General features: G+C 51.7%; 6 protein-coding genes across 9 annotated transcripts; 3 read left to right on the top strand and 3 right to left on the bottom strand.

The window, feature by feature from the left end:
• Positions 1 to 8: 8 nt before the first annotated feature.
• Positions 9 to 7988, bottom strand: PV06_02334 (uncharacterized protein). Its single transcript, XM_016403005.1, has 3 exons — positions 7636 to 7988; positions 6475 to 7484; positions 9 to 6428 (listed from the first exon to the last, which is right to left on the bottom strand). Exons 2-3 carry the CDS (start codon positions 7454 to 7456, stop codon positions 4249 to 4251), a joined length of 3162 nt encoding a protein of 1053 aa, XP_016266902.1. The 5' UTR covers positions 7457 to 7484; positions 7636 to 7988; the 3' UTR covers positions 9 to 4248.
• Positions 1128 to 4171, top strand: PV06_02335 (uncharacterized protein). Its single transcript, XM_016403006.1, has one exon. It carries the CDS (start codon positions 1213 to 1215, stop codon positions 3967 to 3969), a length of 2757 nt encoding a protein of 918 aa, XP_016266903.1. The 5' UTR covers positions 1128 to 1212; the 3' UTR covers positions 3970 to 4171.
• Positions 7989 to 9000: 1012 nt separating the features above from the next.
• Positions 9001 to 11210, bottom strand: PV06_02333 (uncharacterized protein). Its single transcript, XM_016403004.1, has 5 exons — positions 11023 to 11210; positions 10898 to 10967; positions 10768 to 10848; positions 10369 to 10719; positions 9001 to 10318 (listed from the first exon to the last, which is right to left on the bottom strand). Exons 1-5 carry the CDS (start codon positions 11031 to 11033, stop codon positions 9227 to 9229), a joined length of 1605 nt encoding a protein of 534 aa, XP_016266901.1. The 5' UTR covers positions 11034 to 11210; the 3' UTR covers positions 9001 to 9226.
• A 939-nt stretch (positions 11211 to 12149) lies between these two features.
• PV06_02332 lies at positions 12150 to 14281 on the top strand. 4 transcript variants are annotated; one of them, XM_016403000.1, is made up of 6 exons: positions 12150 to 12563; positions 12615 to 12682; positions 12738 to 12762; positions 12813 to 13011; positions 13062 to 13469; positions 13531 to 14281. In XM_016403000.1, the coding sequence occupies exons 1-6, from the start codon at positions 12421 to 12423 to the stop codon at positions 13891 to 13893; spliced, it is 1206 nt and encodes a 401-aa protein (XP_016266897.1). In that variant the 5' UTR covers positions 12150 to 12420; the 3' UTR covers positions 13894 to 14281. The 4 variants fall into 4 exon arrangements, with proteins under 4 accessions (XP_016266897.1, XP_016266900.1, XP_016266899.1 ...); XM_016403003.1 differs by having other exon boundaries at positions 12738 to 13011; XM_016403002.1 differs by having other exon boundaries at positions 12150 to 12682.
• A 648-nt stretch (positions 14282 to 14929) lies between these two features.
• PV06_02330 (uncharacterized protein) lies at positions 14930 to 17997 on the top strand. The gene has a single exon (XM_016402998.1). It carries the CDS (start codon positions 15263 to 15265, stop codon positions 16226 to 16228), a length of 966 nt encoding a protein of 321 aa, XP_016266895.1. The 5' UTR covers positions 14930 to 15262; the 3' UTR covers positions 16229 to 17997.
• On the bottom strand, positions 16681 to 17307 carry PV06_02331 (uncharacterized protein; the record flags this gene model as incomplete). The annotated part of the gene is made up of 1 exon (XM_016402999.1): positions 16681 to 17307. One exon carries the CDS (start codon positions 17305 to 17307, stop codon positions 16681 to 16683), a length of 627 nt encoding a protein of 208 aa, XP_016266896.1.
• Positions 17998 to 19139: the final 1142 nt, after the last annotated feature.

Raw genomic sequence — 19139 nt, 5'->3', positions numbered from 1 at the left:
GTATTGTTAGGAGGTCCAGTGCGATGAGTGCAGGATATAGCCCCTCCTCTTTGTCACGTTCGGGTATAAAATTGTCGCTGTCCACTCTATCGCATTCTCACCGTTGGATGCTGTTAAGGTAAGGTTTGCCCCAGTGCCATTCTCATACTTGGTGAAAGTTGACTGTAGGTTCTGTGGCCGTCCAGGCTTATGCCAAGCTCATAGTGTTGGAACAGAGTCGCAATCTCAATACGGCGGCACGACCAGTCCGCCTTATCGACAACGAAGGATCCAGACAAGAATTCGAATGGATTTGGAGGGAGTGGCTACTGGTTAGCGAATGAGAGGTCAGTAGTCGTAGGCGTGCATCTCGGCGATGATTCTGCTGTGACTATTCCAATGATGGCGAAAATGGCCTGTCCAAGAAGCATCGTGAGCTGTCCTGTGTTCGTCTGAGATTCGAGATTTATTTGTCTCAATTGCAATGTTGCCTTGTTAGTCCGTAGTTGTGAACTACGAAAGATGAGAGCTCAGGACTTTGACTGGCTGAATTTTTACGGCGTCATGAGATACTACCCCTTGTATCGATGAAAGGTAGCCTCTGACATACCTGAGAATCGTCGTCAAGAGCCGTCGATCATAACTAGATGCCCGCTTAGTTTTCTCGAATTTAGGCTCTTTTGTCGCGAGACTGCGGAGAAACTTCATGACCCATCATCGATTCATCGCCCCAGAGAGCTTCTAGTTCGCTTCTGAAGTATCGATGGATGGCCTTGGGCATTATTGGCTGACGGACACTCGCCTGAAGACTTGTCTAGGAGGATGGTGAGTCTGTTGGAATGATTGATCCAGACTAAGAAACTCTGTTCAGTGATGGAGACCATTTCACAGAGATGGGGATTGCTATACTGTGGCCACGATGTCTTCTTTTTTGTAGAATCTCTGCGCCTTGAGTCGTTGAGAAGGGCCAGTCATTGAAAGAGAAAGGTCGTTGAATGGTGAACTACGTTAGATCGATATCGAACCTGAGGAAGCGTGGCTCAGCCTTGCGTAGCCTTGCGCAGCCTCGTCACTTGCACCGGTTCATCCTCGGGCTCATCGCCGCTGCATCTTTGGAGATTATCTGTATTTCGCGACATCAGATTGAGGATCAACTCACTCAACCACGCACCACGCTCTCATGCAGACAATGCGCCAGTCCTCTCACGTTATTATCGGTTCTGTCCTGCCGACATGACTTCCGGAAATTCAGATAGCTCCTTTAAACTTGTCGCACCTACCAAGAAGTCCATTTTCGAACGACAAAAGGCGGAAGCTGAGGCTAAAAAGGCTCGAGAAAAGGCAGAGACTGCAGCCGTTCTCGAGGACTTTGTCAAAAGCTTCGGAGATGATGGGAATCCTAATACGCTCCCGACGAAACGAGGTGGCTTCGGAGGAGGCGGTGGAGTTCCCAGCACCACCTTCGGGCCTGGCCCTGCCCCTGGGAAGCGACATTTTACAAGCTCAGGATTGAAGAGTGGACCTGGCAGTTTGGGACCAGCACCGACTTTGCCAAAGAGCGGCCCTGGAAGCTTAGGACCATCCCCAAGCTACGGCAAAAAAAGACATTACGATGACTACTCGGGAGGACGAGACCGCGATCAGGACCCGGGTCGAGACAGAGATCGAAGAGACAGGATGTACTCGTACGGTGATCGTGGTGGAGACAACAGAAGAGAATCTGCGTTCGCTGGTGAAGAGGAAGAGTCTAAAGATACAGAGGAGATGAAGGCTGCAGCGAAACCGACACTACACCTGTCTTCGCTCCCTCCGGGAACGTCTATGGCAGTCATTAAGGGCTTGTTCGCTGCATCTCCGCTGAACGTGGACAGCGTGCGCCTTCTGCCAAAACAACCAGGGTCACTTAATGAGAGGAACTCTCTTTCGGCAATCGTAACGCTCGCTGCCGAGACTCCAGCGACTGACATTGACACTGTGGTCTCGCATCTGCGGAACCAATATCTTGGGTTCGGCTTCAACCTATCTATTTCACGACACCTCTCATCCGCCGCGCTGTCAGGCTCGACCTCTTTAAATGCGCCATCAACGAACATCAACAATCTTCCATTTGGAGCAAAACCGATACCTCAACACGGCTCCCTCTCTCGAGCTCCCCCACCAAGTCAAGGGCCAGGCCGCTTCGCCCCCCCAGCATCATATACGCTCTCGACTCCATTCGGATCCAGAACAAATCTTCCGACAACCCAAGTGACAGTGCAGATCCCGAATGACCTCAAGCAAATCCGCCTGATCAACAAAACTATCGAAGCTCTCCTGACATATGGTCCTGAGTTCGAGGCTCTACTCATGTCCCGGCCCGAAATCCAGCGTGACGAACAATGGTCGTGGCTATGGAACTCCAGGTCAACAGGAGGAGTGTACTACCGCTGGCGGCTCTGGGAGATTCTCACCAATGCCAAGTTTCGCAAACGTCGTCAACGACCAGGCTTCGTAACGCGCCCCGATGGCGACACCATCTTCGAAGGTCAAAGCGTCTGGATTCCGCCCGAAGAAACTCTCAAGTTCGAATACACCACCAAAGTTGAAGAATTCGTCAGCGACGAAGACTACAACTCATCGGATGAAGAAGAGGCTGAAGAGAGTAGTCTCGCTCGACGGTACCACGACCATCAGAAGATTGGAGGCAATGCATCCGAGATTTCTGTGGATACGGACGGGACAGGATATCTCAACCCACTCGCCAAAACGAAACTTGTCCACCTTCTCTCTCGACTTCCCGAGTCCAATGCAAAGCTGCGCAGAGGTGATGTCGCGCGTATCACGGGCTTCGCCATTGAACACGCCGGCGCCGGTGCAGACGAAGTCGCCACTCTCATTACGCGCAATGTGGTTAAACCATTCTGCCACAACATCAAAAGACCAGACACGTCATCCGGTGCTTCTGACGACGGCCACGATGATCACTCTGATGATAATATGATGCCATCCTTTAATCACACTCCTGCTGCTGGCACCCCTGCGACCGATGGTGCTGCTCCTCCTCCTCCTCCTCCTACTACTACAGCATCTGGCGACACTGACCCCACCAAGGACGGAGAGGATCTAACAGGCGTCCCGATACCCACATCCAAATCCAACGTCCAAGACACGACTCCCTCGTCCCTTGTCGGACTGTACGTCATCTCCGACATCCTCTCGTCCTCTGCGTCCGCCGGCGTCCGCCACGCCTGGCGCTACCGCTCACTCTTCGAGACCCAACTGCGTCTCCAGGGTGTCTTTCCCACCCTCGGCCGCTCCGCGCGCGAACTGAACTGGGGAAAACTAAAGGCCGACAAATGGCGACGCAGCGTACAGAGCGTCTTTTCGCTGTGGGAAGGGTGGTGCGTGTTCCCCTCGGCCGCCCACGAGGACTTTGTCCAGGAGTTCCTGAACCCACCCCTCACGGCCAAGGAGGAGCAAGCACTACTCAAACAACAAGAGACCGAAAAGGTCGCGTCGGAAAGCAAGGCCAACGACAAGGACAAGGTCAGCAAGTGGAAGAGTGTGAGTGTCGGTGACCGTGATCCCGCCTCCTCTTCTGGTGATTTACCGCCGCGTGGTGGTGGTGGCGGTGTCGACAGAGACAGGGACGGTGACGTCGACATGGACGGGAGACCCATGGAGGATACCGACGACGGCGAGGACAACGACACCGTCATGGATCATGCCGTCCTACCCGATGAAGACCTCGACGGTGTCCCCATGGTGGACAGCAGTGATGAAGAAGACAATGTCGATCAACCACAATCCGAGGACATCGTGATGCAAGGACAAGGTCAAGCCGGTACCGCCGATACTTCCGCCGAGGCCTCGACGGCGGCACCCTCGGCCCAGACAGGACAAGGACGACAGCGACAGGGCTCCAGACAGGATGTGCCCCACGTCCCGCAACTCTCTCAGGGTCGTCGTGTGCGCCCTAGGGCGGCGGATTTCGACGACATGTTTGAGTGAGACGAGACACATGCCAGCCTCGTGGATCACCTACCCAAGGTACATTACTATACATGGAGCGACATGAAATCCAAAAGGCGTTCACGAACTTCATGCATGACTTGTAAACTTGTTGAGTCCGACTGCGTAGATTTAGTACTACCCCGTATTTCCCCATAAACCCGAATTTTGGTCTCCTCCTATCTGATAGGTCATAATCCCGTATATCCAGAAAGAAATTTATAGCTTTCTGTACTTCTATACCTACACGTCGGTCGCTCTATCCTCCGACTCTACGGTTTAGACTTCCTGTGCGCTGGCCTGGCCTGGCTCACCCTCGGCCAGTTGATTGGCACGGGGATCCTCCGGCTCATTGGACGGTACCTTTTCCAGTGGCAAACCCTCGTCCTTTGCGCTTACAGTGGTCTGCCTACTTACGGAGATCTCATCCGTGTTAGGCTCTGCCTGTCCACTGCTGGCGCTTGTCTGCTTGGAAAGATGATCATTCTCGGCCAAAAGTTGATGATCCGAAGGAGCCAATTTTTCGTCTGCAGCCGACTCAAGGGCAGGCTCTGCAAGTTCACCTGCGGTGTTGACGGCCAACGCGGTAGCCTGCGGCGCTGGCTCATCCTTGGTGATAGGTTCCTTGGGGGCTTCTTCTACTTGGTCAGTGGTGTCGATGGTGGACGGTAGAGGTGCGTCTGCCGGAGTTGAACTATCGACCTGTTCAGCCTTCTTGTCCGACAGGCCAACGGCAGCTGGCATGTCATCCACTTTGGTTGTTTCTTTTGCCGACGACTTGTATGAAGAAACTGTCAGATCATCGCCTTCATCAATGGACCATAACGAGCGAGGCATTGATAATGCGAATGATAAGGGTTTGGAAGCAGGAGCGGCTGGCGACTTGGCTGGAGCTCTTCTTTGAGGGCCGCGAGCTCTACCCTTCCGAGCGTCTTCCAAAGGCTTGCTTTCTTCCACAGGCTCTGGTTCTTTCTCCTTTTCTTTAGGTGGTCCTTGGCCCAATTTCTGATTCAGATCATTCAAAAAGTTTCCCCGAAGGTTGGCAATCTTACTGCTAACAGCACCAGATCTGGCGGGTACCTGAGGTTTTGCTTTGACTACAGGAGGCGAAACCCTTTCTTGCTCCGAAGGGCTAGCGGTGTCTGGTTTCTTGGCTGGTCGAGCTGGAATCTGCGGCTTGGGTCGATCAGGTATACTCGGCACCTTCTTGAGCTCTGTTGGCGATGTACTTGACTGCTTCTGTGGGCGAGGTGGGACACTTGGTCCGACTTGTGCCTGCGATGCGCCTTCGCCTAATCGACTCTTGCCTACTGGCCGTGGAGGCACAAATGGCTTGGCAGGAGCTTCGGATGGACTTTCGGGCTCATTGTCGTCCTGGGGAGAGTTGATCGTCGTGACAAGCTGATGACTTTCCGGGGTGTCCTCCCAAACATCAGAGCTTGGAAATCTTGGGGTCAAGCCAGGTCTGGTAGGCATGTCATCCCGCAAATGGGGAGCAAATCGAGATTTGGCAAGACGCTCTTCCTTGGAAACAAGCTTCTTACGCTCCTCCTCTGAGGGCTCCTCCTTACGGGCACCTTCTTGCTCGGGAGTTTCAAACTCTTTCGACGCTGGTTTCTCAACCTGGGCCGGGAGATCGGGGGTAGAGACCTCGGCCGAATAATATAAGCTGCTCGGAGTATCTTCCCAGATGTCTTGGCTGGGAAACCGCTGTTTGAGTGAGTTCGGTCTCTGCTTGAATCGTTCCGCGTGACTCAGTGGCTTCTTGTCGTCTTCGTCGGGGAAAAGGGGTTCGTACTCTTCCACGTCTTCGAGAGGCGTGTGCATATGGTCTCGTTCATCATGATGAGAAACAAATCTCGAAAGCGTGTGAGAGACAGCAAAGGCCCCATGCACACTGGTCGGTCTGCTAGAGGGACGAGACGATGGAGTAGCGTCACCACTTCGATAAGCCTCTTCGTAGAGGCTCTCACGACGCTCCGCTCGGGGGGAAACAGCGGGTTGGAGATGTTCGACACCGACTTCTTTGGCAACTTCGTCCGCTGCTAGGATAGGAACGGTGTATCCGTGCTCACTGGCATAGCCTCCCTCGTCGTCGGTTGTGGAAGCATATGGTTTAGTTCCAAGCGTCTCGTTAAGTGTTTCCTCACCACCGGTGACCTTGTTGTATTTACGGCGGGGCTGGATATGTACTTCTTGTTCAGCTTCGCTGTCCACCGCTTCATGGCTATCGGAACCGCGGGACACTGAAAGCCGTCCACGGCGAACTTCAGCTGGAATGGACTCATCGGCTGGGAAACTGGCCTTCCTTAACGGAGATTCGGCAACAGGTTGCGAGGAATTGGTCACGGTCTTTGCCAGACTGTTCGGGGTGTTGGCTTGAGATCGTGAGATGTAGACTTCAGAGGCGGCATAGCCGATCTGTTCATCGGGAACTCCATAAGTTTCACCCGAGGTGCCTGTGAAAGTCAGTAAATAATCGAGGCCACAGGGGTTAATGCTCACCAAATCCAGCACCACGGCTAGCAGTTTCGCGGACGATTTTGTTCAAATCATCTCGGCTCAAGGCAAAAGCACCTCGACCACTGCCGATGCTCTCATATACGCCGTGTCCCGAAGTCTCTTCATGCTGAGCTGCTTCGGGATGTTTGGCATACCAGTCCTTTTCAAATTTGTCCTGTGGGGGCAAACCGTGGCCATGCAGACCATAGCTTCCAGGGGGGAGGAAATCCAAGGCACTTCTTGTCCTCCCATGAACTGATCGTCTCCTATCACCATTCGACCCGGTGTGGTGAGGACTGATTCCGGGAGCGGGAGACGGTGCCTGTACGTCGCCCAGCAATGGATTAATGGGGACTCGAAGACCCAGTTCGGCGGGACCCGTCTCTTCGGCCTGAAACGACGGGCGACGCTCACCACCCACGGCCGAGCCCGGGCGCGAAAAACTGGTGCGCGTGCCGATGCGAGAAAGACTCTCACCGTCGTCTTGAGCTGGTGTCGGTGGCTTGCCGAAGCCATGTTGAGCCGCTTGGGATGAATCGGTCCGGGTGACAGCTTGGACTTGCGCAGCCGCACTAGATTTGGGCAATGAGGGCTTCGGAGCATGCAGCTTGAGGTCTTGTGCAATATTTCGAGTCTGTGCGGCAGCATCGGCAGCCAGAGACGAAGACGGAGGTTCTTGATTCGTCTGCATGTTCATGACTTCTGCATATTCCATGCCTTCTTGCCCGATGGACGGCAGATTTTGGATACTGGGACGACGGGGCAGGGCTTCGACCGATTCGTTGGTCTTTTGACGAGTAAGGTTACCGGTCCATGGCTCGTTGAGAGGAGAACGAGGAAAGTTCGCGGGTGAGACTGATCGATCGAGGCGTTTGTTGATCGGTCGAGGAGGAATGTCAGGGAGTTTGTTGACGCCCCGAACCCCAGCGGCTTGCTGGGCTCTCGTCGGACGAGGCGGGATGGTAGGAGCAACTTGGGCCGACATACTGGGCAAATCAATGCTTGACGTCGTTCTAGAAGAAGTGTTGTCAGTCACTTGTTCGGGAGAATCATTATCGAAAAAGCAAGGTATCGAGGAGTCCCTCACCGCCCTCACCCGAAGATGATGACGATGGTGAAATCCGGGACGGATTGGAGAAAGATCTCCATCACGGTAGTACGTACCAAGTTGGAGAATGAGTGATACAAAGGAAAACAAAGATTAAGTGCAAGAAGATGATAAAGTAGCTGTTGGTGTTGTAGTGAGATGTTGGGGATCACGGAATTCAAACGGTGGGAGGATGTATTAGAGAATTCGAGAATAAGGAAACAGGGCTTAGCGAGGTCGAAGGGTGTTTCGAGTGATTTCAATGATAAGGTACGCAGGAAGAGTGTTTGGACGGTGACGGAGAGGGAGCGAGGCCATGCAGTAATATTGATTGTCCTGAGCTACGGAGAAGCGGGAAGGTCCATGCACAGCACGCCAGACGCAGGAGAGAAAAGATTTGTTTGCTCTTGATGATGCCAGTCTGGACCGATCAAAGACCACAAGACCAACAAAACAAGCTGTGCATCAACGATGGCGTCCTTACATGCCCCTTCGAACAACTGAGACAGCGAGTGAAATGCGAGCAATTGACGGCACTGGGGCGATGGCGGCCCAATCTGACCCTCAGCTATTGGTTCTTTGGGCTTTTCAGGAACCGCAGCCTGCGCCATGTTCCCACTCATGTGACGTGATAAGTTGGCATCGCTTTTGCTTTGGATCGTGAGAAGATTCTTTTCTGACTTGTTGCAAAAAGTGCTCATAATAATAATATCCGTATGATCCCTCAATTCCTCGTCACGCCGGTGTAGAAACAAAAAGCCCTTTGATCGAGAACCATGGATCAACATCTCGTCGAGCTCGATTGTTCACTTGGAAAAAGAATCATACAGCATGTACGAGATCGGATTCAGAGCCACCTCCTGTTACCCACAGCAAACATCATCATGCGCCATTAATTCCCCCACAATCAGAGACATTGAACGCAGGATGTTCCGAGGGAAAATTCATTCCCCTCACGTGGTCCTCCTGATGATTCTTTCTTCTGGTCTAGCCACCTTCACTCAATCTCCCAAGTTGATTGCTTGTAGCTGGTGCTCGCACGAGTACGTCGAAATGAATAAACAAGGAATGTCGTCGGCAGAGCGACATCTACCTACCTGACAATCACTATCCGACTTCCCCAGCCTAAGCGACCAACTGATATTGTACGTGATCGTGCGAACGCGGCCTCCTCGTACTCGTCCCCCTTGAACCTCGATCTTAGCTTGTTTTCCCCCGCATTTGTTCCTAGCGGAAGCGTGGAGAGACGACAAGAGCATGACTCCTTGATGATCTGTACAATACATCATCAAGCGAGACTGTTCCCTGCCGAGTAAGTTTTACTCACTAGTATTCCAGCATGTCGCAGCGACATTCATCCACTCATCCCGCCAGGATCAGGGAGAAACAAGGAACGAGCCCGTGTTTGTAATGGATTGTCTACCGAGAAACGAATCCTTGTGTGGAAAGGTTGATACTTTTCTTGACTCCATGCTTTCCATTCTATGTGCTCCGTACTCTATCGAGTTTGATTTTCTTCTGTCTTGAAATCGGATCGAACCCCACAAATTTAAAGTGCCATTCCCCAACACTCTTCACACCGCATTATGTCTATCGTAGTCGTTCACTATGCCCCTTCCAAGCTGTGTACAGTATTCATGGCAGGACCAACGGTTTTGGAGCTTGTCTTCAACCCGACCGGCCGCTGGTCTCCACTCGTCCACCCAGCTCAGTCTTGCCCCCCGTCATGCGGCGTCCAACGACAACATTGTCGGTTGGTCGCTTGCCAAACAACTGGGCTCCTTCCACCAGTCGTCGTTCCGTGTTCTGTCGGCCATTGACAAAGTCGGGGTAGTTGAGCGTGAGCTCCACCGCGCCATTGATGATGTTGTCAACCGCCTCCACACCAAGCATGAATGAGTGATCTTGATTGCCAACTTCGTATCGCCATGAGCCAAATCGGCCTCGACTCCAGATGCCCTTTTCTTGCAGGGCAGGAAGCATCTGCTTGAGTACGCCCTCGCGCTCCAAGGATGGGGTGGGATAGCCGTGGTCAAATCGTCGGTGATAAGTCGACACAATCTCGTCCTCGGGTCGGAGCATTTCCGTATTCACCAGTCCTTGGATGCAGTCCTTGAGGAGGCTTTCCTGGTTGACTGGTTTCATGCTGGACTCGGACACTTCCAACATGATCGACCAGTAGGGGCCTTCCTTGGCTTGCATGCTTTGACGACGAGATCCATTGGCAAGTTGCAGCGTCGGCAGTTTCACGTCCTTCTGAGGCTGGTTGTACGGTGAGTAGTTGGAGAAGATGGTGGCTCGATAGAACGGGCAGTTGTCTTCAGGGAAGTACAGCCAGCACTTGTCGCCTATCCGTTCGGGACGGCTACCACGAATGCCAACTCCAATGACGTGAGTGCTGCTGTAGAATAAGCCCTTCGACAGGTCAACCAGCTTCTGGTCTTGCATGGCCTCGACCAGCGCATCAACTGCCATGGTGCTTACAAGTCTCTGGTATTGGATGGTCGTTCCGTCCTCCAGCAAAACTTGTTTCTTGTCTGCATTGACCTTCTTGACCGTGCTCTTCTTACCGAAGCGTGTCTTCTCCTTCGGCAAGGTTTTGGCAACAGCGATCCAGATGCCACCAGTGCCATCGCGAGCTGGGAAACGGAAAGTCGCATTGGGACCCCAGTTGCCAGCAGTCTTTTGTAGGATGACATTCTTCGCCACGGCCTTGACGTTGGGTGCGGCCACACGCTCGCCGAGCCACTCGCACTGCATCTGTGCCCAATGTCAGATTCACGGCTGCGCTTTATTTTGGTTCAGCTTACTTTAGTGGTCGGAACTGCCCAAACTTTGAAGTTGTATGGCCGCATGAACAGATCACAGATGCCGACACCCTGGTTACGCAGCAGCCACTCGTCAAAGTCCTTGGGCTTAGTGTTGGCCACTCTAGCCTCCAGAGCCGCATCGATCAGACCATCCATGCATTTAACTTGGTCTTCCTTATCCAGCATAGAGATGTTGTTCTGGAAGGGATATGGCACCCATCTTCCCTTCAGTCGGACATATGATATTCTCTGATGTGTGTACCAATCGTCTTCCTTGGGGAGGGCTTCGTCAATGCAATCGTCAAAGTACTTGTAGTGAGAGAAAATGACGTGGCCGCCGACGTCGTAAAGCTGGAATTGTTAGTATGTGCACCACTGTGAATGTGAGATTGTTCGTACAAAGCCTTCTTTGGTCACATCTGTCGAGGCCAGACCGCCAGGAATCTCGTTCGAGTCAATGATGAGCCAAGATGGTCCGTCCTGTCGCTTGTTAGATTACACACTTCTCCCCGATCAAGGACAGACATACGATCTGGTTGAGTCTCTTAGCAGCGCCCAAGCCAGTTGGGCCTGCGCCGATGACGAGCACATCGACTGAACTGGTCGCCAACGTTAGTGGATGCGCTGGGGGGATGGACTCAGTGAAACACATACATATTAGACATGATGGCGATTGAAATCAACGAAAGTGGTGAACTCAGTTAACAAAAGGACAGAATGTCGCAGTTCAGTCGTGCACGCGACGACAGCACTGATTCAATGACCAAAGTACAACAAATACAGGTATTTCGAAAGCTGCGCAGGGAGAGGAGCCGTCTAGAGTACTCTCCACTGCGACTATCTGCCAGCTTGGGCCGTTCAACCTTTTTTTGGTGCCAGGATGCGGGATGATGGTTCACAGCAGCTTGGCTTGGCAGGGGTCGCTGCAAGCTCCTTTCAACGCCTCACTAAACAGAAGGCCACCTGTGCCCAGCGTCACCTCTCACTGGCTCATGCGTTATCACTGCCGTTCACAGCCTTATGTCGAGCAGCTGTAAATTCAGGATTGTTTTCTACAATGGTAGATTCAAGGCACATCGTCGACATCTGTACTCTGTTCTCAGGAAAGAACAGATTTTCTCCTATGGCTTCAGCCACCATGCCTCCGTCCCTATATCTAGTAATGAGAAGTCTCATCCAAGTGAGGCATTCCGAGGCCGACTCTCCTGTCCAGATACCAGGATTGTACGTAGCGTCTACGCCGTATATGTGCTTCACATGCCTCTTCAACACCGTGTCCACTCTATCGATTATTGCCAGGGGTTTCACCATGGAGATCGTCATCAGTGATTGATTGTTTGCCGTTTCAGATTGCACAGTTGTATGACGATCTTTTCTTCGTGATACAAGCTATCCAGAGATGCGGACGTCCGGTAGACCAAAGGCTGCCCACCTTGTCCAACCCTGAGTGCGTTGTTCTGTTTACAGGTGCCTTTGCTACAGAGTATGCGTAAAACGGCGTTGTTCCCAGTCCCAGCCCTGGTGTATCCTTTTTGTCCTATCGCCATCTGTCAACATTACGGAGTTTGAAGAAACTGGATCTATCAAGACGGAGCCGTACGCGTGTCTCTTTGGGCTTAGACTGGGAAGGATGATGCCAGCGGACATTTAGGGGAGAAACAAGGATCGTTCATTGGGTCAAATTTCCTAGCTCCCGGCTAAGTTGCCCTGAGTGTCGCCTCTAATGCTGTGAATTTGACTGCCCCCAATTTTTTTCCAGCAGCCACGAACTTTGTGCCGGCCCGGTTTTTGTCGCCTCCCATTCTCACGGGGTGATAACCGTCTGCACACTCTGTTCTTCAGCATACTAAAATCAAGGCCATCGTCACCAATTGCCGTGGTTGCGCCCCTGCCTTTTCATTCCTGGATTCCAAGTCCTTGGACAACTGCCCGTCGTTTCTTTGATGTTGCCTTAAGTCCGCCAATCTGCTGCACCCACGAGCCTTTACCAGGTCTTCCCGGCCCTTCTCCTTTCGAGACTCCTTGACCCGTATCTCAATCCCTCTGCCCCCCATGGCCGACGTTGAGAAAAAGGTTCGCTTGTCGGGTGAACAGCCCAGAGCTGCAGAACCAGCGACCATTCTTCCTACCGTCAATCCAGCCGCCGAGAAATCTGCTCCTCCTCCGCCGTCTCTCCATCCTGCGGTTTACGTGGTGTAGGTCATTGTTTATTCAAGCCTCAGTCAGGGCTAACAAGAGCTTGACAGGACATGGATTGGTTTCAGCGGTGGCGTTATTCTGTTCAACAAGTGGTTGCTCGACACTCTAGGATTCAGTATGTCCGCAAATGTCTTCCCCACTGCCAGACACGAGTATTAATCATGGAACAGAATTCCCCATCACTTTGACAGCATGGTATGATGGACTGGGAGGTTTCCTGATGTGAGAAGCTCACTGTATTGTAGGCACATGATATTCGCGACGATCATGACCCAAATCCTGGCTCGAACCACCACACTCCTCGACGGACGCAAGACTGTTAAGATGACTGGTCGTGTCTACCTCCGAGCCATTCTTCCCATCGGTTTCTTCTTCAGCTTGAGTTTGATATGCGGAAATAAAGCCTACCTCTACCTCAGTGTTGCTTTCATTCAGATGTTGAAGGTGAGTTGGTGTGCATCAGGTAACAAGAGCGCAGACTGACATGAGACAAGGCTTGTATGCCGGTGGCAGTACTCCTGACCTCCTGGACCATGGGCGTGGATTCTCCAAGTCTGAAAACATTGGGAAATGTGTCATTTATTGTCATTGGAGTTGTCATCGCCTCATACGGTGAAATTGAGTTCAACCTGACTGGGTTTATCTACCAAGCTGGTGGTATCACATTCGAAGCCACCCGCTTGGTTCTGGTTCAACGGTTGCTCAGTTCCGCTGAATACAAGATGGACCCTCTTGTGTCTCTCTACTACTTTGCACCTGTTTGCGCGGTCATGAACGGCGTCACTGCACTGTTCCTTGAGATTCCACAAATGAGCATGAACAATATCTACGATGTTGGCATTTTCATGCTCGTCGCAAACGCCATGGTTGCCTTCCTCCTCAACGTCTCCGTTGTGTTCTTGGTAAGTTGAATGATGCGAATGATGCGAATCCTCATCCTGTATTTTCTGACCAGCATCATAGATCGGAAAAACTTCTTCTCTGGTTTTGACCCTTTGCGGCATCCTCAAGGATATTCTTCTAGTCGCCTGCTCCATGTTGATCTGGGGCACTCCAGTTACCGGTACACAATTCTTCGGATATGCCATCGCTCTCGGAGGTCTACTGTACTACAAACTTGGCGCTGAGCAACTTAAAGGCTACATCAGTCACATGGGTCGCTCATGGTCTGAATTCGGCGTCCAACGACCAGCTATGCGCAAAGCTCTCGTATTTGGGCTGATTTTGATTACACTCTTTATTCTCCTCGGCGGACTTGCTCCTACCTATGCCCCAGATCAGACCAAGAACCTGAAGGACATGCTGAGCACAGGGATGGGGTCTTGAGGGAATAGTGCCAGGCTGTTGAATGAGTGATTAATTTTCTGCTCGTCGAGCACAGGTTTTTTTTTCATACCTCCAAACATATGACGATAGAGATCTGGCAGTGCTTTTGAGCTCTGCTGCAAGGTCACCCACTTTCCACGACTTGTACAGTATGAAATGTGGTGGGCATTTGGCGTCTGGATACGCGACATTAGATGGGACGAGATGCCGGCGTTGATCGGGAAAAAAGGTTGAGCGCGCATGTCCTGTACAGCACAGCGCAAAAGAACGTGGGAGAGCATTTTAGAGGATCCAGGGTCAGTTGTTTAATTGCTTACCGTTATCGAATACGAAGTAGCTACCTACCTAGGTACCCAACCTAATCATGACAAGAAGATGCAAAAATGACGAATATGTTTTGATGCAGTCGTTGTGAATGTTACGAATCGTTAGATTGTAGATGTGCTCGTAAACCACCTTGAGGGTCAGGCAGCTGATGACTTGTCTCCTTCTGCCTTACCGGGCACAGGCCAGGCTTACTCTTGACTTGTTGGACTACTGTAGGCGATCAATTTCTGGCCAGGCCTGTCGGAGTCGCCCAGCTGTTGTTCCCCCACAAAAGGCAAGCCTGCGCCGGTCCTCGCTTGGCCCTTGGACTGACCATTGAGGAAATGGTGGATCAATAAAACGAGCCAATATTACGTGGTGTTGCTGGACCCTGCCACCAGACTGACTTGTGGTCCTCTTCCTCGTCTTCGCTCATCATCAGCCCAACCAAGAGACCGAGCCTTCTGTCCATTTGCGTGGTGGATCGCTTCTCTCGGTGCTTATGCATGCCATGCAGTTGAGCGCCTCAATTGTTTGCTCCAATTGACAGCGCCCGATCGCCTGGGGTGTTGATGGCGTTCCTGGCAATCCGAGCCTCCCAAATGGCCATCCAAGAGAATTTCATGTGCGTTGCCGTGATGCCGCTTGCGCTCAGACCTTCGTCTTTACGTCGCTCTTTGCCTGCCTCTGTCTCTCTCTCGCCTCTAGGTTTTCTTTCTTACTCCACCGTCTACAATGCCCATCCAGAGTCGATCAAGGCCATATCCGTCTGTTTCTTTCCGCTTCAACTCTCAGCTTCCCAATGCTCTCAAATGTGACCCTGCGTCTTTGACCTCTACTTCATCTTCTGTCCTCGCCTCTTCCTTTCACTCTTCCTCCTTCCCTTCACATCCCACCTGCCCACTGAATCGACTAGAAAACTGTCGTTGTTGACGTACACTCTCTTCAACTCTTCTGACTCGTGACTATACCTCGGCGCATACTCTATTCCTACTTCTACATCTCTCCCGGCGTTGCTCTTTCTGACCCGCGCCTTGTTTACACGGTCCGCACCACCGCAGCCATGTCTTCCGTCCCGCTTCTCGATCAGATTCAGCTCCCCACCCCCTCCGACACACCCAGAGCCATGGAACAAGACGACCCTTCTCCAAATACCTATGTCAATCACTCTACTACCTGGACGCCCGTCGATGGTATGACGCCTATATCTACAAACCCTTCCAGAAAGCGGTCGCGTGATGATACAGCCGCTGATCATGAAGCGGACGGCTCCTACTTCGCTTCGGTGGAACAGCCTGAGCCTATCCCTGAAGAGGAAGAGCCTATTTACGGCGAGGGCATGGTCTTGCTCAATCCAAAGACCGGCGTGTCGATCTCGGCTGAGAGCCAGACTGGAACTTGGTACGAGGAAAAGGTGGATAGAAAACAGTTGGAAGAGGAGGTCGCTGCGGCAAATTTCAGACCTAAGATGCCTACGAGCCGGAAGTCTGTCAGACTATCTCAGACGTCCCTCCGTCTACCGGCTGATGCCTCTGTCGCTTCAGCTCCGGCTAGCCCACCAAAGACGGCTGTCGATCGACCGCAATTCGATGAGGCTACATTGGCACTCGGCATTGGCTGGACCACAATAGCTTCAGAAGACGAGGCTATTCAGGCCGCGGCAAGAGGCTGGGCAAAATACTTGGAGAATCATTATGCAAGATACATCCATGGTGCTCAAATCCTGCTGAAAAGCTCTGGACTCAATGCCTATCTTGTGGGCTGCCAGGAGGGCTTCTTCCTTTTCAGCGAAGACTTGCTTGAAGGCAAGCTTGTTGGACGTTCTTGGGAAACCTGTTTGCAAAACCTTCGATCACAGCCGATCGTCTTCGAGGGTGAAGAGGTGCTCCGAGCAGAAAGAACTCCAGGTCCAGAAGCTGCCCTGAGCCAAGTGCCCCAACGGTCTATCATGGAGAATTGGGCCGATTTCAATCGCCTGAACAGCCCTCAACCAATCACTGCGACTGGGAACGGGATGGAATTGGATTGAAATGTCGCGCCGGTTACACCCCGTTTCGCGAGTTGTGTGGCGACTTCCGCATCATGCTAGCAATGAACGGAGGTCGTTGCGCTCAAACAACAACAACTCCAAGCCTTCACCGGGTTCTGACCACTGCTGACGGTCGGTGCGTATCCGATTCTATCCAGAATATCCTGACACATCGACCTTCGGTCCACCCATTCCGGCCAGGGAATAGGCTACCTGCACTCTTGTGCTGAATCTTCGTGCCGGTAATATCCTCGCCTCTGGTGGCTTGAGATACGATCTGGAAACCTTGAGGCTGGGAACTCCTAACGTCATGCACGACGTTGACGATAAACAAAATCATGTTTGTAACATAATTTCTGATGACTATTCAAGAGGCTAGCCAGAACATTTCCGGCCTCACGAGAGACACCCCCAGCGAAACTGGGTTCTCATATTCTGCAAAATAACAATGACTATCCAAGAACGTGCTCAAGTTCAAATGATTTCATTTTTGCAGTCCCTGTCGGCGATGTCTTCCCGAAAACATCACCCGATGCAGCGTCATCAATCCAGACCCAGTTCAACATCTCTCTCTCGATGTTTCCTCCGAACGCCGAAGGGCTATCAGTTACCTCACCCATCTTTGCGAAAGCTTGGTGGTCCTTCTGCACAGAGGCACTTCTGTCCCAGCCCCCAGCTCCTTTCCGCGACTTCCATTGATTTTCCCACCTAATAGCCTCAGATTCATGAAGCTTAGCCAAAGTGACTCTCAATCTCTTCGGTCTAACCGCACCCAGTGTATCAATGTCCCCTTCGATGTGCTGGACAATTTCAGCACTGACGTACTGGCCGATTGCTTTTGCAAATTCGACTGCTTGAGGAGAAGAGAGGAAGGCGATATGTTCGTCGGCTGTGCGCCAGCCACCCACGAGATAATAGATTGTCGCATCTGAGGTCGAGCGGTACAACTGGAACGGCGTACCTGCTTTTGTTGTCATGATCTCGAGGACACTTCGCCAAAGTTCATTGAACGATGATGTCGACGTTTGGGTTTGGATGGAAGGGCGCAAGCGCACTTTGGCGAGCTCGATTAGGGGCATGTCGAAGACAAAGGGCTCAGCTGTCTACCATTTGCTGGGACGATAGCGAAGAGGGTTCACTTATGGTTGGGAATGCTTCAACGGTTTTCGAGAAGGACCTCTGGGCTTTTATGTGACATGGCTCTACTGTTTAATCCTTTAGTCTCGCCCCAGGAAAAGCGCTGACGCTGATTTTTGTTCTCACATTCCCCAAGACATGGATGAACAGTGAGAATTAAGCGAAGCGACCATCATGAAATTGGCAAGGAAGACAATGGCATAAATCCTACATATGACCACGAAGTACATGAGCGAGCATGATCAGCATTGCAGACACCTGGGACAGCCTAGCACCGCGATTCTCTGTATCGGTCGGCCATAGAAACCCGAGGCGATGATAGGTGGAAGTAGAAAGAGGTGCGATTCTTACTGTAGAGGATTCGCTCACCATGCTGACGTGGGAAATTCAGCACGCCTTTCTGCGAGGGGACCAGGAATCTCAGAATTTAATTTTGTCTGACGAATCCAGTTCCAACCATGTACATACTGGCTTGAGTGCAAATTGGTATTTTGAAATGTCTGACGACGATATTTGATGTCACACTTCGCAATGATGCACAATTGAGCTCTTAGAAAGTTACGAAAACAACAAGAACACAATCGAAGTCGTCGCATACTGCATTTCTGGCCATCCCACAATAAAGCACCGATTGACGTGTCAACGTGGTGAGTACTTATAGATGCCACCGCTGAATACACGTGGCGTTGTGTAGACAGACATGAGCCTCAAACATTTGAGAAACGCATCCCATCGCTCGATCGTTCAACCCAGCTTTTAACGGAAGATCGGTAAGGCAGTAAACATGACGAACTGAATTGTGCTCTAGAGGACTATGAGAAAACTTGTCAGGTCCTGAAGATGACTAAGTCTCCTCTCCTCCTACCAAGTTTTATAATCTACGGCCTCCTCGAACGCAAGCTGATATTGGCGAGTTTGCGACGCTCTCATCTACGCGATCCTCCACACCCACTTATATCCATGGACGGAACTTGAGATGGCGGAATGGCGAGTGAAAGATTTCAAGTCTATAGTGCAGGTGCTTAGAAGATGAGAATGGGATATGGCCAGCAGCGACTCCGGGTACCAGAGCTGTGTATGCACACCTCTTTTCTCGATCGATCCGGCACACTTCATTGCTATTTGGCAGTGGCCTGCGGGCTCATAAGGACACAATGTGTATATGTGGCAAGGCTGGTCCATAGGAGAAATCGATCACGGAAATTTGGCCTTGTACTGCACTGCTAGGTATGACGCTACCGAAAACGATACAATTCTCAAGACTACGACGTCTTCTACTCCGTACTGCCACCTTATTCGACTTCAAAAACATTGCCTTACGAAAGCCATGCCAATGGTTCCCTCACATTGATCAACTTATGGACGAAGTTGGAGACTGGCTCTGATGCACGAGCCGGCTGTCGGTCCTTGCCAAGGAAGTGGCTTGCCTGTCGGCAACTCGTGGCGAACAAACACCCATTCACAAGCCCATTGCATCTCGAGACTACTGATGCTAGTGATGCGAACCATTGCTTATGCACATCTGACAGTTGTCTCCTAGCCGTTGGCCGTTGTTACTACTTTGGGATGCTTTGCACTCTTAGCTTAACGGCTTTCAGTACAAGATTTCCAAAGCGCGGGCCATGCGGCTCTCACGGTAAATCCTAGATTACCTTCAACATGGTAACATACGCTCGAATCCAGTAAAGAGATATGCCTTTAGCAATAGCGCACAGACCCTGGTCAGGACCTATTCAATATGTCGCAGCAAGAGTTTATGGACTCGATAACGTCC

Source organism: Exophiala oligosperma, assembly GCF_000835515.1.
Source record: "Exophiala oligosperma strain CBS 72588 unplaced genomic scaffold supercont1.2, whole genome shotgun sequence".
Lineage (NCBI taxonomy): Eukaryota > Fungi > Ascomycota > Eurotiomycetes > Chaetothyriales > Herpotrichiellaceae > Exophiala > Exophiala oligosperma.
Note: the sequence above shows the minus strand (reverse complement) of the source record. Positions and strands in the feature narration are given on the sequence as shown.

Excerpts from the sequence above, each read along its gene's own strand:
- PV06_02330 (XM_016402998.1), top strand. The coding sequence starts at position 15,263 with ATGTCTTCCGTCCCGCTTCTCGATCAGATTCAGCTCCCCACCCCCTCC.
- PV06_02332 (XM_016403000.1), top strand. The coding sequence starts at position 12,421 with ATGGCCGACGTTGAGAAAAAGGTTCGCTTGTCGGGTGAACAGCCCAGA. Across the intron at positions 12,564-12,614 it reads CATCCTGCGGTTTACGTGGT|GACATGGATTGGTTTCAGCG; the intron begins GTAGGTCATTGT and ends AGAGCTTGACAG. Across the intron at positions 12,763-12,812 it reads CCCATCACTTTGACAGCATG|GCACATGATATTCGCGACGA; the intron begins GTATGATGGACT and ends ACTGTATTGTAG.
- PV06_02334 (XM_016403005.1), bottom strand. The coding sequence starts at position 7,456 with ATGTCGGCCCAAGTTGCTCCTACCATCCCGCCTCGTCCGACGAGAGCC. Across the intron at positions 6,429-6,474 it reads TAGCCGTGGTGCTGGATTTG|GCACCTCGGGTGAAACTTAT; the intron begins GTGAGCATTAAC and ends TGACTTTCACAG.
- PV06_02335 (XM_016403006.1), top strand. The coding sequence starts at position 1,213 with ATGACTTCCGGAAATTCAGATAGCTCCTTTAAACTTGTCGCACCTACC.
- PV06_02333 (XM_016403004.1), bottom strand. Across the intron at positions 10,849-10,897 it reads CTAAGAGACTCAACCAGATC|GACGGACCATCTTGGCTCAT; the intron begins GTATGTCTGTCC and ends AACAAGCGACAG. Across the intron at positions 10,720-10,767 it reads ATGTGACCAAAGAAGGCTTT|CTTTACGACGTCGGCGGCCA; the intron begins GTACGAACAATC and ends TAACAATTCCAG.